The sequence below is a fragment of the Schistosoma mansoni genome (genome assembly GCF_000237925.1).
Source record: "Schistosoma mansoni, WGS project CABG00000000 data, supercontig 0320, strain Puerto Rico, whole genome shotgun sequence".
In the NCBI taxonomy this organism is placed as follows: domain Eukaryota; kingdom Metazoa; phylum Platyhelminthes; class Trematoda; order Strigeidida; family Schistosomatidae; genus Schistosoma; species Schistosoma mansoni.
Window position 1 is genome coordinate 12,777 of NW_017386173.1, and position 13,049 is coordinate 25,825.

General features: G+C 39.2%; 2 protein-coding genes across 2 annotated transcripts; both read left to right on the forward strand.

Moving 5' to 3' along the window:
* Positions 1-1,751: 1,751 nt before the first annotated feature.
* Positions 1,752-4,374, forward strand: Smp_091230 (Ubiquitin-fold modifier 1 precursor, putative). Its single transcript, XM_018792385.1, has 5 exons — positions 1,752-1,829; positions 1,864-1,920; positions 1,957-2,014; positions 3,405-3,477; positions 4,188-4,374. Coding segments are annotated over exons 1-5 (258 nt in total). The 5' UTR covers positions 1,752-1,827; the 3' UTR covers positions 4,256-4,374.
* A 6,913-nt stretch (positions 4,375-11,287) lies between these two features.
* Positions 11,288-11,914, forward strand: Smp_205380 (unnamed protein product; the record flags this gene model as incomplete). The annotated part of the gene is made up of 1 exon (XM_018792386.1): positions 11,288-11,914. The coding sequence occupies one exon, from the start codon at positions 11,288-11,290 to the stop codon at positions 11,912-11,914; it is 627 nt and encodes a 208-aa protein (XP_018644710.1).
* Positions 11,915-13,049: the final 1,135 nt, after the last annotated feature.

Consider the following 13,049-nt stretch of genomic DNA (forward strand, 5'->3'; position numbering starts at 1 on the left):
CCCAACTGCTTAGTCCTAATGGCCCGACCAATAACGACAGTGATGCCGCTAACCTTTTGGCTGAACAATACTCCCGAACATTCCAGCTGACCCACATCAACCATACTGACGAAAGCTTCACCTGCACTTGTACAGGACTTTCCGAAGTGGACCTGAGTGTTGACCTGGTGCTCCGTAAACTGCAGCACCTAAGAAAAGACACTTCTCCTGGTCCGGATATGGTTCATTCCGCTGTATTGAGGGAAGCAGCTTCAATCCTGGCGACACCACTTAGCGTGATGTTTGCACACTCGCTAAGCAGAGGCAAACTACCGGAAATTTGGAAGCTGGCTCACATCACACCAATTTTCAAAGGAGGTCGACGCAGTGAACCCTCGAGCTACCGACCAGTGGCCCTTCTCTCCATACCTTCCAAAATTATGGAATCCCTAATATACGACGGTATACAAGAATACTTACCATCCTCAAAGTTCTTCTCACCTCAACAGCATAGTTTCAGAAAAGGTCATTCTTGTATGACCAACCTGCTGACTGCGGTGGATAGATGTACAACCATCCTTGATCGCAAGGGGAAGGTTGAAGTCATCTACCCGGACTTCTCGAAAGCTTTTGGTAGGGTCAACCACGTATGTCTTATCAAGAAGCTTGGACGATTGGATATGAAATCCCCTTTGACTGATTGGCTCTCTTCATATTTAGAAAACCGACACTTTAAGGTCAGGGTTAACTTCACTCTCTCTCAGGCTATGGAATGTCCTAGTGGGGTCCCCCAGGGCTCAATGCTAGAACCTCTTCTCTTCTTGATTTATACTAACGATCTTCCTCAACAAGTTTCATCTGACTTATTGATTTTTGCTGATGACGTGAAACTTTGGAGAGAGAGATACGTAATCATAATGATATACTAGTTCTTCAGGAGGATCTGACCCGACTTCAAAGTTGGGCAGACGACAACGGACTTACCTTCAACACTTCAAAGTGCAAAGTAGTCCATCTGCGACATGTTGCAGACTATAGTTATAACTTAGGTAACTCCCCTCTAGAAGTTTCCCAAGTCGATAAAGATTTGGTAGTGTTGGTACCCAACGACTTGAATTCGTACGCCAACTGTGACAAAAACGTCTTTCAAGCAAACCTTACACTGGTAACATGGAAGCGCATTTTTGGCCAGTTTGACGGTAGAGCTTTCCACATAATCTTCAACAGTTTTATTCGTCCCCATTTAGAGTACGGAAACATAGTATTTTCTCCCTCCCTCCAAAAGGATAAGGACACTCTGGAACGTATTTAACGACGAGCCACGAAATCAGTTCGGGGACTCAAATTCAAACCTTATGAAGAGCGCCTCCAACCACCTAACCTTTACCCACTATATTATAGGCATCTTAGAGGTGACCTGGTGGCTTACATTATCCTTACCGCTTCTGGCCATCTCCGTAAACACCTACTTAAGCCTAGTCCCAATACAAACCCAAGGAGTAACATCCAGAAACTGGAGACTCAATATAGCAGAACAGATTGTAGACACAACTTCTACTCCGTTAGAGTTGTCAAGTGCTGGAATTCGCTGCCGATTGAGCTAGTCCAAGTGACCTCCCAGGAGTCCTTTAAGAGGAAACTTGACTTATTCTTAAGGACTAAGGATAACATATTATAATGATTTACCAAATTCTTTTTTTTCCTCTATTATCGTTCATATACCTAGGTTCTTGCCTGGAGGTATTGGTGATACACTGCTACCAGACACGGAAGCCCGTTAAGCGAAAGCTTCTTCTATTCCGTCCTCAACCATTTGAACCATTTGAACCATTTGATCGGGGACGCTACATGTACGTCATGTATTTTGTTAGTTTGGATTTTTAGGTCAAAAATATCGTTTAAAATCACTCTAACTTCAGATCCTAATTTGCCTTTCAAAGTGTAAGTCTGTTTATAATGTTCTACAGTGTAACATAGACTAAAGGTCCCTGAAAATGCACCATTTACTGCTGTCTTGAAGTTTGCTGCTGAAGAAGTGAGTTAGTTTTGGTGAGATTGTTTATCTCATTTGAGTTTTTAGTTATAATGAATACCTTAGGCGGCGTAACGGTAGGGAGTGTATTGTAGGATTCTACATTTATCACATTCCAAGACTTACAGCTATTCCCAATCTCCCGAATTTAAGGACATTTTGGTGTTTTCCCCATAGTTCAGTTACAACTGGCAGTTTTCCCAAAAGTTTATGGAAGTTTCCAAGACCTGGGGAAACCTTTGGGTTTTCGTGCCATTTCCCCGAAATTTTCTCTAACGTCTTCCCGGAATTTCCTTAAAACGGACAAAATCTGCAATATAGGGAAATTGGGTTAGTAAGACGTAGGTGTTTTCAAATTTTACCCTGCTGTTCTTTCGACGAATTCCTCAGTTTGTGTTCCTGCAGAAATTCAGTTAAGTAGAGTTGTTACTACTGCCCTTAGTCATAAGACTAAACCTTCTACTACCAACAAACAGGATTTCTCAAAAGATTTCCTTGGTTAACACTAAGCTAAGACTTCCTCCAAAACACGTGTTATACGTCGAGTGACGAAAGATCTACGTGTTCTATTTGAAGTGTGTGCAGAATGTCTTTATCCATTGTTTTTCGATCTTCAATTTTGTAACGTCGCTGTTGATTTCCACGTTGACCATTGATATCAGTAGCAGCACTTCAACGTAGGGTACACTTAGTTCTACATATGATTTACTAATGTGCATTTTCTTGGCCCAAGCTAAGCTCTAATTTCCATTTGCCGAGCTGAAACAAGTCGCCCTAAAAAAGACCCATCCATCAAGAGTAGTTGTCTATCGTACATCGTTCACTATATCAGTCATATTGCCCTACTTTTCAGTGCACGCTTGTTCCTAGTTACTAGGCTAATTCGACAGTAACATCCTTTCAGTCACTCGATTCTTGAGGATCTATAAACGACTTTAATAACCACCGATTATACAGAGCTGGCTAGTGCAGTATAAGCTTTTCCTGCCAGTTTTCAGATAATTTTGTCGCCACACTTTGATCTTAACAGTTTATCTACTCACCACTCGTAATATCGCCGAAATTTAGTCCTTAAATCTCGTCGTCAAGGTTAAACATGATTAGCTCATAAACCATGAGTTTTTGACTTGTCATCTATGTATACAAGCTAAAGTTGTTAGTCTATTCACTAATCTTTTTGTAAATTGCAGTGTTTAGCGCTGCCTTTGCGATAGTTTCCGAGGCAAACCTGGGTACGAAATTCCTAACTTCGTAAATTTACGAAGATGTGTGTATATATTTGACTAAATACTTCTTATGTATGCAAACAATATTTAAAATATTTGAAAATAGATCACCTAGTTAGTTTTTATCTTAAATAGTTTGCTTCATTAGTCTTCCTTTCTCTTCCTAGTTCAGCGTACCAGCAGCGACAAGCGCTATTATCACAGATGATGGGATCGGTATAAATCCTCAACAAACAGCAGGTTAGGCCCAGTTTGTTGTCGAACTGTTATGATGCAGTTTTGTGTATTACTTTATGTATCCCGTTACCTACCAAATTCTTAGTAGACTTATACATTTACTCAAAGTTACATAGGTTTTTACATTTTGATCGCACAGAAGTGTCCACGTTTTCCCTTTGGATTCCAAAACGTGTTGCCAATCACATTTGGATTGTTTACGCATGTTGAATACAAGATATTCAATTAAACGGTCAAGATCTGTGTTCCTTTTCTGAAATGTTAAGCGTCTTATGACATTTTACCTGTACATAAATATTTATCACTACCACACCGAAGTGAAAGTCCTAAATGCTAAATTACGCAGTCAAGTTTCAAAGTATTAAAGTTTTAATTTCATCTATATCCGTGAAAAGTTAGTCACGCTATATATTATATGCTTAAAATAATCCAGGCTGGATTTCTGCAGACCGCTTGCTGGTCTGCGACAGTTCCACTTATACCACAAATAACATAATCTAGAAAGTGTGGATAGGACCTTATTTATTTCTATTGGGTTTTCGTTAAGTAACTAATACCGATATGACCCCAAAAATAGTGGATTATTTAACTTGTATAGCCTTTTAACATCCTTCTTTCTGGTTAGACATAGAGATCTCGTTTATTTTAGTCTCATTAATAGTGTGTTATTTAGTTTTACTAAGAACTTTTTATTTTCGCTTTTTTTCCTTCAGGTGAAGTGTTTCTTAAACATGGATCAGACTTGCGATTAATTCCTAGGGATCGTGTTGGTGGCCTGTGATATTCTTCTTTCCTTGTTTATTGTGGTCATTTTGTATGTCGTATCTGTTTTTATTTATCTGAGAAGATTATTTAAATCTTGGTGATTTCCTATGTAAAATAAATTAAGTAATCATGGTGCTTTTTTCTTCTTGTCATGTAAGTGATCAAGTGACTAAGACAATCAGCTAGTCGTCTTAACCTCCCGCACAATAATTCAAGTATGTTTGAACCTTTCTTAAAAAATCAACACAAATGGATCTCTAAGAAAATGTGTGATAGTTTTTTTGTCATGTTGTTTGTCACATTCATCATTTATTTTATTTATTTATTTAAACACATATATATTGGTACAAAAGGACACCAGGTACATATGCGCCACACTATTTGTGTGTGTGGGCTGTGATACTGCCCGGGTGCCCAAACCGAAGCAGGTGGTTTTCTTAGGGGGCCACACCCCGAGCCTTTGACCAAAAGGTCTTATCCACAAGGCAGTGGAGCATCGTGAGGAGATGCAGTCCCATGGTAGCCGTTGACCAATGACAGGTTCGTCCGCCATTCGTTCCATCAGGATACTGGAGCCCATGTGCACCATTGGTTTGGAATCAGGGTTTTCCAACTCTCCTAGGTGGACCCTCCGTGTCCACTAACCCGGTTAAAGCGCCGGACATTCGCTTTTCGTCCTCTCACTTTCGTAAACAACACCCCCGCCGCGAGAAGGCAGTGAGTAGGACTTCCCTGGCAGAGGCTATATATTCGCTGGCCATGTGAGAGCATTTCGAGAGGGAGAGTAGACTCTCCCCACTCTCGGCCGTACCAGGGCATTTGGGGGCTGTCACATTCATCAATCCTAACTGTATAGTACAGTCGTTTAATTTTTTGAGCTCATCTAAACTGTTTTTAGACTTTTGCTACTGAAGCTTTTTAATCCAAAATGTAACTGACTTCTGAAGAAACGCATAAATTTGTCATGAGTCTACTGTCAGTTTTTTAGTCATTCCTGGAGTTATTACTTTACAAGATCTCCAGTATGCTAGTTAACCAGACTCTCTACATGGCTTGATGTTTCATGCATTAAGCCAATTAGAGATCGGCCAAATGATAAGTACGCCTAATTAGCCAAGAAGTTGTTTTCAACTTGAGAAAATAAGACATGTTTGGTAACTTAGTTTTCCAAGAGACGAATACATATATAAATGAGTATACATATATATCGATTCCAACGAACTTCCTTTCTCGTTCAGTCTTTTCACTCGAGTAGCTAGTTGAACTTGTGTGTAGGAGGGTTTCGTGTTAGCTCCAAATTTAGTATCGCACACAATGATGTTATCAAACCGAATGAATCTTAGATATCTGCTTGCTATAGTCAGTAATGTGTCAGAAAACTTGAGTGAGTGCATTCACAAGAATGAGATCCTTCATTGATGAACAGTTAATTTCTGTGAAGTATTTCCAGTCGACCAACTATGTTTTTCTCATTCTTGAAAATAGTAAGTAGTGATATATATAAATTTTCTGCATGTGACTGTTGTCACAAAAGCGGACCAGATGGCCTTACAACTCACTGGCATAACATTATCGATCAGAGATGTATAGTATGACTAAAAAGGGGACGACGCTATTATCATGTCCACAACATCCATTGAGGGTTCACCACTGTTTAGCGAACGGACCGAAAACTCATAACTTTTTCCAGCTCTTACATTATTTGTGCATCGTGGTAATCGTTGGTATAGACTGTCCTAATACCGTCGTTCATTTTTGTCGCTTGTTTGCTCCGTAGCCGTACTTTTATTTAACCTTATATATTTATTTAGGTATATTACACCTGGAACTGACAGCTAAACTAAAGACACCTTATAAAACAAGATATGAACCACCTATTATTACAAAGAATCGGTTTTCGTTCCCATATTATAATTCCTAACAAAATGTTTGTATGCATTTTTGAGCGTTGGTTGTCAGTCTTAACGTTCAAAAAGACCTGTCTAGAAACTAATTCCTACATTTGGTTTGTTGTTGGTGTACAGTTATTCAGATTTCTTGATGAAATCATACCAAAACGAATGTTCGGGATTGTTTGTTAATCAGTAATTGCTGTTATCCGGATATTTATTACTAGCTATGAGTGACTGGATAGGTATTATTCTATAGGAACTTTTTGTCTGAACTATTTCTGGGCGTGAGTTGCTTGTTTCATGATATCTAACTGCACTTCCTGTAACAAGAATTGTTGCTGCTAGTAAAATTACTTGAATGTATCGTAGGCATCTCAAGTTCAATTCATCGAACAATCTAGGTTAATATGATGTTAATAACTTATTTTCAAGTAGCCGTAAGCTTTATAGACTTTTCCAATTTACTGTAATACTCAAGTTGGGTATTGTCTTCACTGATTCTCCACTCTCCCATAAAATGTCAATTTAAATTACAAATTATTCGAAATGGTAGTCTTATTTCAAGACAATTTTGGCTAATGAAAAAATATTTCATATGCTTTATCATCACGGTTCATCTTTACTTTCTGAGTTAGAACAGATATTGAGATTTGTTGGTCGCAAACATGTTTAGTTGTTCTATTTTCTTAACTTGACTCATCAACTTATTAATGTTAAATTTTCTTCTTGAATATACCATATCAATTGAAATAAGTAGTCATTCAATTTATCTAAAAATGTTCTCTTGTAAAGACTTTCAAACGTTTTTCTAGCACATGACTGACATATTGCCATAAATTCAGTCTATTTGTTGTTGGCTGTCAAATTACATCGATTTTAAAAGCCACCAGTCTCTCCCAAAGTTGTCGGAGCACACCAGTAGTGTAATTATTGCAGTACATAGTAAGTATTAACATTCCGCTTCCCAATCTAATCTCCACTTAGCCGAATGTAAATCTAAGGAAATGGTCCTTCGAGTTTCCTTTGTAGCTTATGACACCTCAAATAATTGGAGTGTAAATAATCTTGAACAGGTTCCCTGACGTTTCAACAAAATGCAGAGACCTAACGTCTAAGTTTCGTCCCATTGTTTAGTAAGTTGTCAATAAGAGTGCTTAGTTTGGCAACAATTAACGATTGGTAATCGGATACGGCTACTAATAAGTAGTATAAGCAATTCAAGAAAATATGTTTAATATCCATGTTGGATACGAAGATATCTAGGGGAGTTTTGACATAGCTTTCAATGGAAATCAGGATTAATGTTGTTATCTTTTACTTTATATCCTACACTGCACTAAATACTACCTTATGGGTTTGTCCTAGTATAATTCACAAATTATAGATGATTTGTCGCCTATCCTAAATATCACAAAATCCCACAAGGGATAGGAAGTATTTATAATGTTAAAACTAAGTCTCAAATTAATGTATCTTGATTTGGTTATAGACAAATAATTGCGTCCTTGGAACCATACAGTATAAAACCCTATTGCTATGTAACGAACCCAGTAATCTAATCATTATGAAATCACTCCTTGACACCATATCGAAATCATAGATTACTTACTTTTGTTACACTCAGTGGAGGAGCATAGGCCGCCCACCAGCATTCTCCATACAACTCTATCCTGGGCAATTCTTTCCAGATGTTTCCAATTCCTTTGATGTTTGCTTCAAATTCTCGACACAGTGTCTGCCTTGGGCTTCTTCGACGTTTTGCATCACAATTCCAAATTAGCGCTTACCTCATGATGCAGTTTGATGATTTCCTCAATGTATGTCCTATCCACTCTCATCGTCATTTTCTTTCCATCTGGAAGCTCACTTGTTCTCTCCTACTGTTGGTGATGGTATCCAGTCAACGGATATTGAGTATCTTGTGTAGACGATTGTCTAGAAATACTTGTACTTTCTTGACTATGGCTGTGGTAATTCTTCAAGTTTCAGCTCCGCACAGTAGAATTGTCTTGACGTTCATATTGAAGATTGTGACTTTGATATTGATTGACAGTTGTTCTGAGTTCTATATATTCTTTAACTGTAGGAATGTTGCCCTTACTTTGCCCATCCTTACCTTCAAATCTGCATCAGACCCTCTTTGTTCATCGCTGCGAAAGATTCCACATCTTCCAGGGCTTATTCATCAGGTGTAATTGGGTTGGTGCTCTGTGTTGTTATTGAGGATCTTGCTCTTTCGTTGTTTATGTTGAGGCCTACTGATGCAGAAGCTTCTAGTACACTGATTGTCTTGACCTGCATTAGTCGGTGTGTATGGGATGAAAGGGCCAGGCCATCTACGAAGTCCGAATCGTCTAGTTGCATCCAACCTGTCCACTGTATTCCGTGCTTGCTCTCAGATCTGGAGGTCTTCATAATCCAGTCAACCACCAGAAGAAAGAGGAAAGGGGATGTAAGCAGCCTTGTCTGACTCCGGTCCTTACTTGGAATGCGTCTGTCAGCTATCCTCCATGGACCACTTTGCACTGTAGTCCGTCGTATGAATTCTGGATGATGTTGACGATTTTCTCAGATAAATCATAGTGTCGAAGAAGGTCCCATAATCTCCTCCTATCCACACTGTCAAAACCTTCCTCACAGTCAATGAAGTTGATGTATAGTGACGAGTTCCATTCAATTACTTGTTCAAAGATGATCTTTAGTGTCGTGATTTGGTCTGTGCTTGACATCCTTACGGAATCCGGCCTGTTGATCTCGAAGCTTTACGTCTACTGAATTTTTCATCCGGTTCAGCATCACTGTCGAAAACTCTTCGTGGTACTGACAGTGTGATGACTATGTAGTTCCCACATTTGCTCAAATCTCCTTTCTTTGGTATATTGATAAGACATCCTTCTTTCTAGTCTGTCTGTAGCACTTGTTCTTCCTCCCAAATATTCTTGAATAATAGGTGACGCGTGTTTGCAGGTACTTCAATGTTCGACTTCAGTGATTTAGCTGGTATATTGTCAGGCTCTGTTGCTTCATCAATATCCATTTGTCTCACGGCCATCCAGATTTGTTTGATCGTTGCTGAAGAGATATCTATGGGAAGCTCTCTAGGTGCTACTTTGATGTCCCATGGATTCAATGCAGTTGGTCTATTCAATAGTTACTCAAAATCTTCTACTCATCTGTTCCTCTGTCATCGACTCTCAGTGATTGTCTTGCCTTCTATGTCCTTGATCGGTGTCTCTAGTTTGCCATATTTCCGTTCCAGTTTCTTCGTTATATCATATAGTTGTTTCATATTTCCTTCTCTTGTAGCTTTTTCCACTGTCACTTCTAGGTCTTCCACGTGTTTCAGTATTTTTCAGATCTAATGCTCCTGTTCATTTGCTTGTTTGCTTCAGTGTATTCAACATGTGCCTTAACTTTCCATGCTCTTGTTCGGTTGTTGTTAATTACTGTCTTCTTGTTCTTGCGTTTTTCAATATTGTCTGGGGTTTCAACAGAGATCCATTCCTCATAATGATGCTTGTTGCGGCCCAGAACCCCCTGACACATTGAAGTTAGTGCTTCTTTCATCCCTTTCCAGTTGTCCTCCATCGTAGTTTCTTGTTCTTTCAGTAGATCCTGTAAAGCTTGGAACCTGTTGTTGAGAGTTATCTTCAATTGGTTGAGTTTGTCAGTATGTTGAAGAAAGGCTGTATTGAATCCTCGTTATGCTGTTCCCCAGTTGTCCAGTGTTTCTTTAGCTTCAGTTTCATCTTGGTACCCAACAGATAGTGATCTGAAGCAATGCCAGCTCCTCTCCTGATTCTCACGTCTTCCAGTGACCTTCTGGCTTTTTGATTGATGTGAATATGACCGATCTGGTTCTCCATGATGTAGTCCGGTGAGACCTATGTAGCTCTATGTATGCGTTTGTGAGTGAATATTGTGCCACCTACAACCATTTTGATTAATGTGCTTAAATTTGCGAATTTGTCACCATTCTCATCCCGTTCTCCCAGTCAGTTCACCCTCATACCCGGTGTTGTGTATTCCGACTTTGGAGAATAGGCCTCCTATCAAGATGGTCAGGTAATTTTTTGAGCACTTCACTATGATCTATTGAAGCGTCTTGTAGGACTGATCTTTATGGTCGTCGTTGCTATCACTGGTGGGTGCATGACACTGGATAACATTCATTGTGATTCCCTCGTTCTTTGTTTTGGAAGATGCTTCGATGATCCTGGATCCGTGAGATTCCCATCCTACGAGTGCATTTCATGCTTGTTTGGATAGTATCTGAGCAACTTCCTGAGTGTATGGAGCATTTCTGTTGTTCATGATCGGAGTAGAGCAACATCTCTACCGAATCTAACAGTTTCTGTCCAGTTTGGATCCGATGTGTTCCACTGATTCCGAGCACCGTAAAGTTGTATCTCCTCATTTCCGTGGCTATTTGACTGGTCCTTCTAGTTCCCCATATTGTCTGGAAATTCTATGTACCTATAATAATTGTTACTGTGGTTGTTAGGATGGGCATCGACTTCGTGAATTCTGAAGTGTAAAGACGGCCCGTCGGTGGACTCTAGGAAGCCCAGGAAGAGCCACAGACATTCCATTCAATCACGGCTAGGGGGATGTTTTAGAATGTCGACGTGTAGCTTCCCCATTGGATGGATTAGCATGACCCCTATGTGCCTATTGGTTGACCGAAATGATGATTTACATTCAGCCAATAAACTATAAATACACGAGATTTCTGTACTATATTTTGACACTGATTTGGGGAATAAACTTCCTACTTACCAGTCTTTGTCTTCTCTCTTTTGCGACCTTGCGGGTTCTATCGTTCAAGTAGTCGAGTAGTTCGCGGCATATTAAGAATCAAGGCTCTAGATACAACAACTGGCGACGGGGTAAAAAAATGGCTCTAACTTCCGATCAATTTCAGTTGCTAATCCAGCGACAAGAGCAGCGCTTTAGAAAGAGTCAATTGGAATTCATTGACAAGTTACATGCAAAGCTGCTGAATCACCCATGCTTTGGGGGTGCAACGGAAGTTGACGCATTAATTTCAAAATTGCGTACAGAGCTGGAAAACGATTGCAGAACGAATGAACATACCGGGGAAAGCCTCTATGAATCCGTGATAAGCAGTAATTTAAGCGAAACAATAGTCACATATGATCAGTCCAGTATTGTCTGTTTCAGAGGCATGCCCTATACGTGGCTCAAATCCTACTATCCCTGAAACAAAACGTGCGAACAATGAATCGTCCAGTTCACAGAAAGACAATGTCTTATTAAGCGCCCATAAAATTGCTGCAGTACCCGCCCACGAAGAAACGGGGAACAAACCGAGCAGTATAGTGAATACAGTGGCGCCAAATCAAACCAGTCATGATGCAAAAAATTTTTCTAATGAATCTAATGATCAAGATTATCTAATTGTTCTGCCAGATCCCGATTATTTTGCTGATTCATATGTTCCTATTCAAATCTCTTATGAAAATGGGAGAAAAATATCGGATGTATTAAATGATAATCAAGAATCCAATACGTTTTTCATAGAAACTGATTATGATTCATTATCTACTAATGAGGTTCCGAATAAATTCAAGGAAATTGTTCCAGAAGAATTAGACGCTGATCTCAAATCAATTGTCGTCGATCCTCATGATCTGGTCAGTTCTAGTGGATTCTCTGTTAAATATGACAAACATGTTTTATATTATGTCACATTAATAGTAACTTGGCTATATGAGGATCCAACAGTCTTTCGTGGGGGAGGAGGAATTCGAGAAATTTAAAATCCGGATATCAACTCTGGATTTCTCAAAAAGGGGAGGTGTTATATCCCCTGGTGAATTATGAATGGCAAATCTGAGGTCTGTTTATGGACAAATGTAATATGCCTATTTCCTATTGTATAGTTGTTAAATAACTGACCTAATCGTATTCGTGTTCCTCTTATCATAACCTTTATTTTGACCTTTGAACTATTATTATTGATTACTCTCCCCCTATCCACAGCCACATTGGCCAATTATTGTACAAATGTTATTTTTCTATTTTTTTGGTATAATGTGGTCTGTTTGGTTAGTATATAAACCCAGTATGCTTGTGAATAATGATTCATATTACCGAGGCTGTTATTTGTGTTCTGGACTTAACTGGCTGCGCTGGGCAGATCTCAAGACTGCTCGTACGATTTCAAGCATCATCATTGCGTCCGATCAATAAAATCCACTCCTCTCTAATTGCACGTTCATATATATTACGAGCGCACACGATATAACATGAAGGATCTCTGCTTTCATCATGAAGCGTCATGATTCTTCCTTCAACACGAAAGACAGCTTGAATGATATAAATGACATTTTCTGGTTGTCTTTTTTTAGCATGGTTATTTTCTACGGGATGTGGATGCAGGCCCGATGCTCAACCCTCATCCATCACCCAGTCTTGGGACTTTCAGTAATCCTAGAATAGCTACAGGCGTAGTTAAAATCTTAGATGTGCACACTCAATAAACTCAGTTGCATATATTGATTGGGTATATTTTCATTTATCACTAAAGTAACTATAATCTGTATTATTCAACATAACTAGAAGTGACAACCTAATTCGAACATGATCAAGTGTTTGCCCAATCGGTAAAAATTATATAATGCTTTGCAACGTAGTATCATCTGGACCAGTTATGGTGTATGTGTTCCTCTCAAAGTAGGAATAACAATTATAACACAAACTAGCTAATATTTATTTAGCAAACACATATTAGCCTTGTTGCATCTGAATACTGTTTCAAAATAATGCAAAAGAGTGGTATGAATGATGATGTAAACCACTAGAACTTGGAATAATGCGACTAATCAGTTTGTCCTAAGGCCAGCTATTCACCAAGGTAAGTCACAACCTCCAGCTCGCGACGAACCGCTTATT

Excerpts from the sequence above, each read along its gene's own strand:
- Smp_091230 (XM_018792385.1), top strand. Across the intron at positions 2,015-3,404 it reads TGAAGTTTGCTGCTGAAGAA|TTCAGCGTACCAGCAGCGAC; the intron begins GTGAGTTAGTTT and ends TTCTCTTCCTAG. Across the intron at positions 3,478-4,187 it reads AAATCCTCAACAAACAGCAG|GTGAAGTGTTTCTTAAACAT; the intron begins GTTAGGCCCAGT and ends TTTTTCCTTCAG.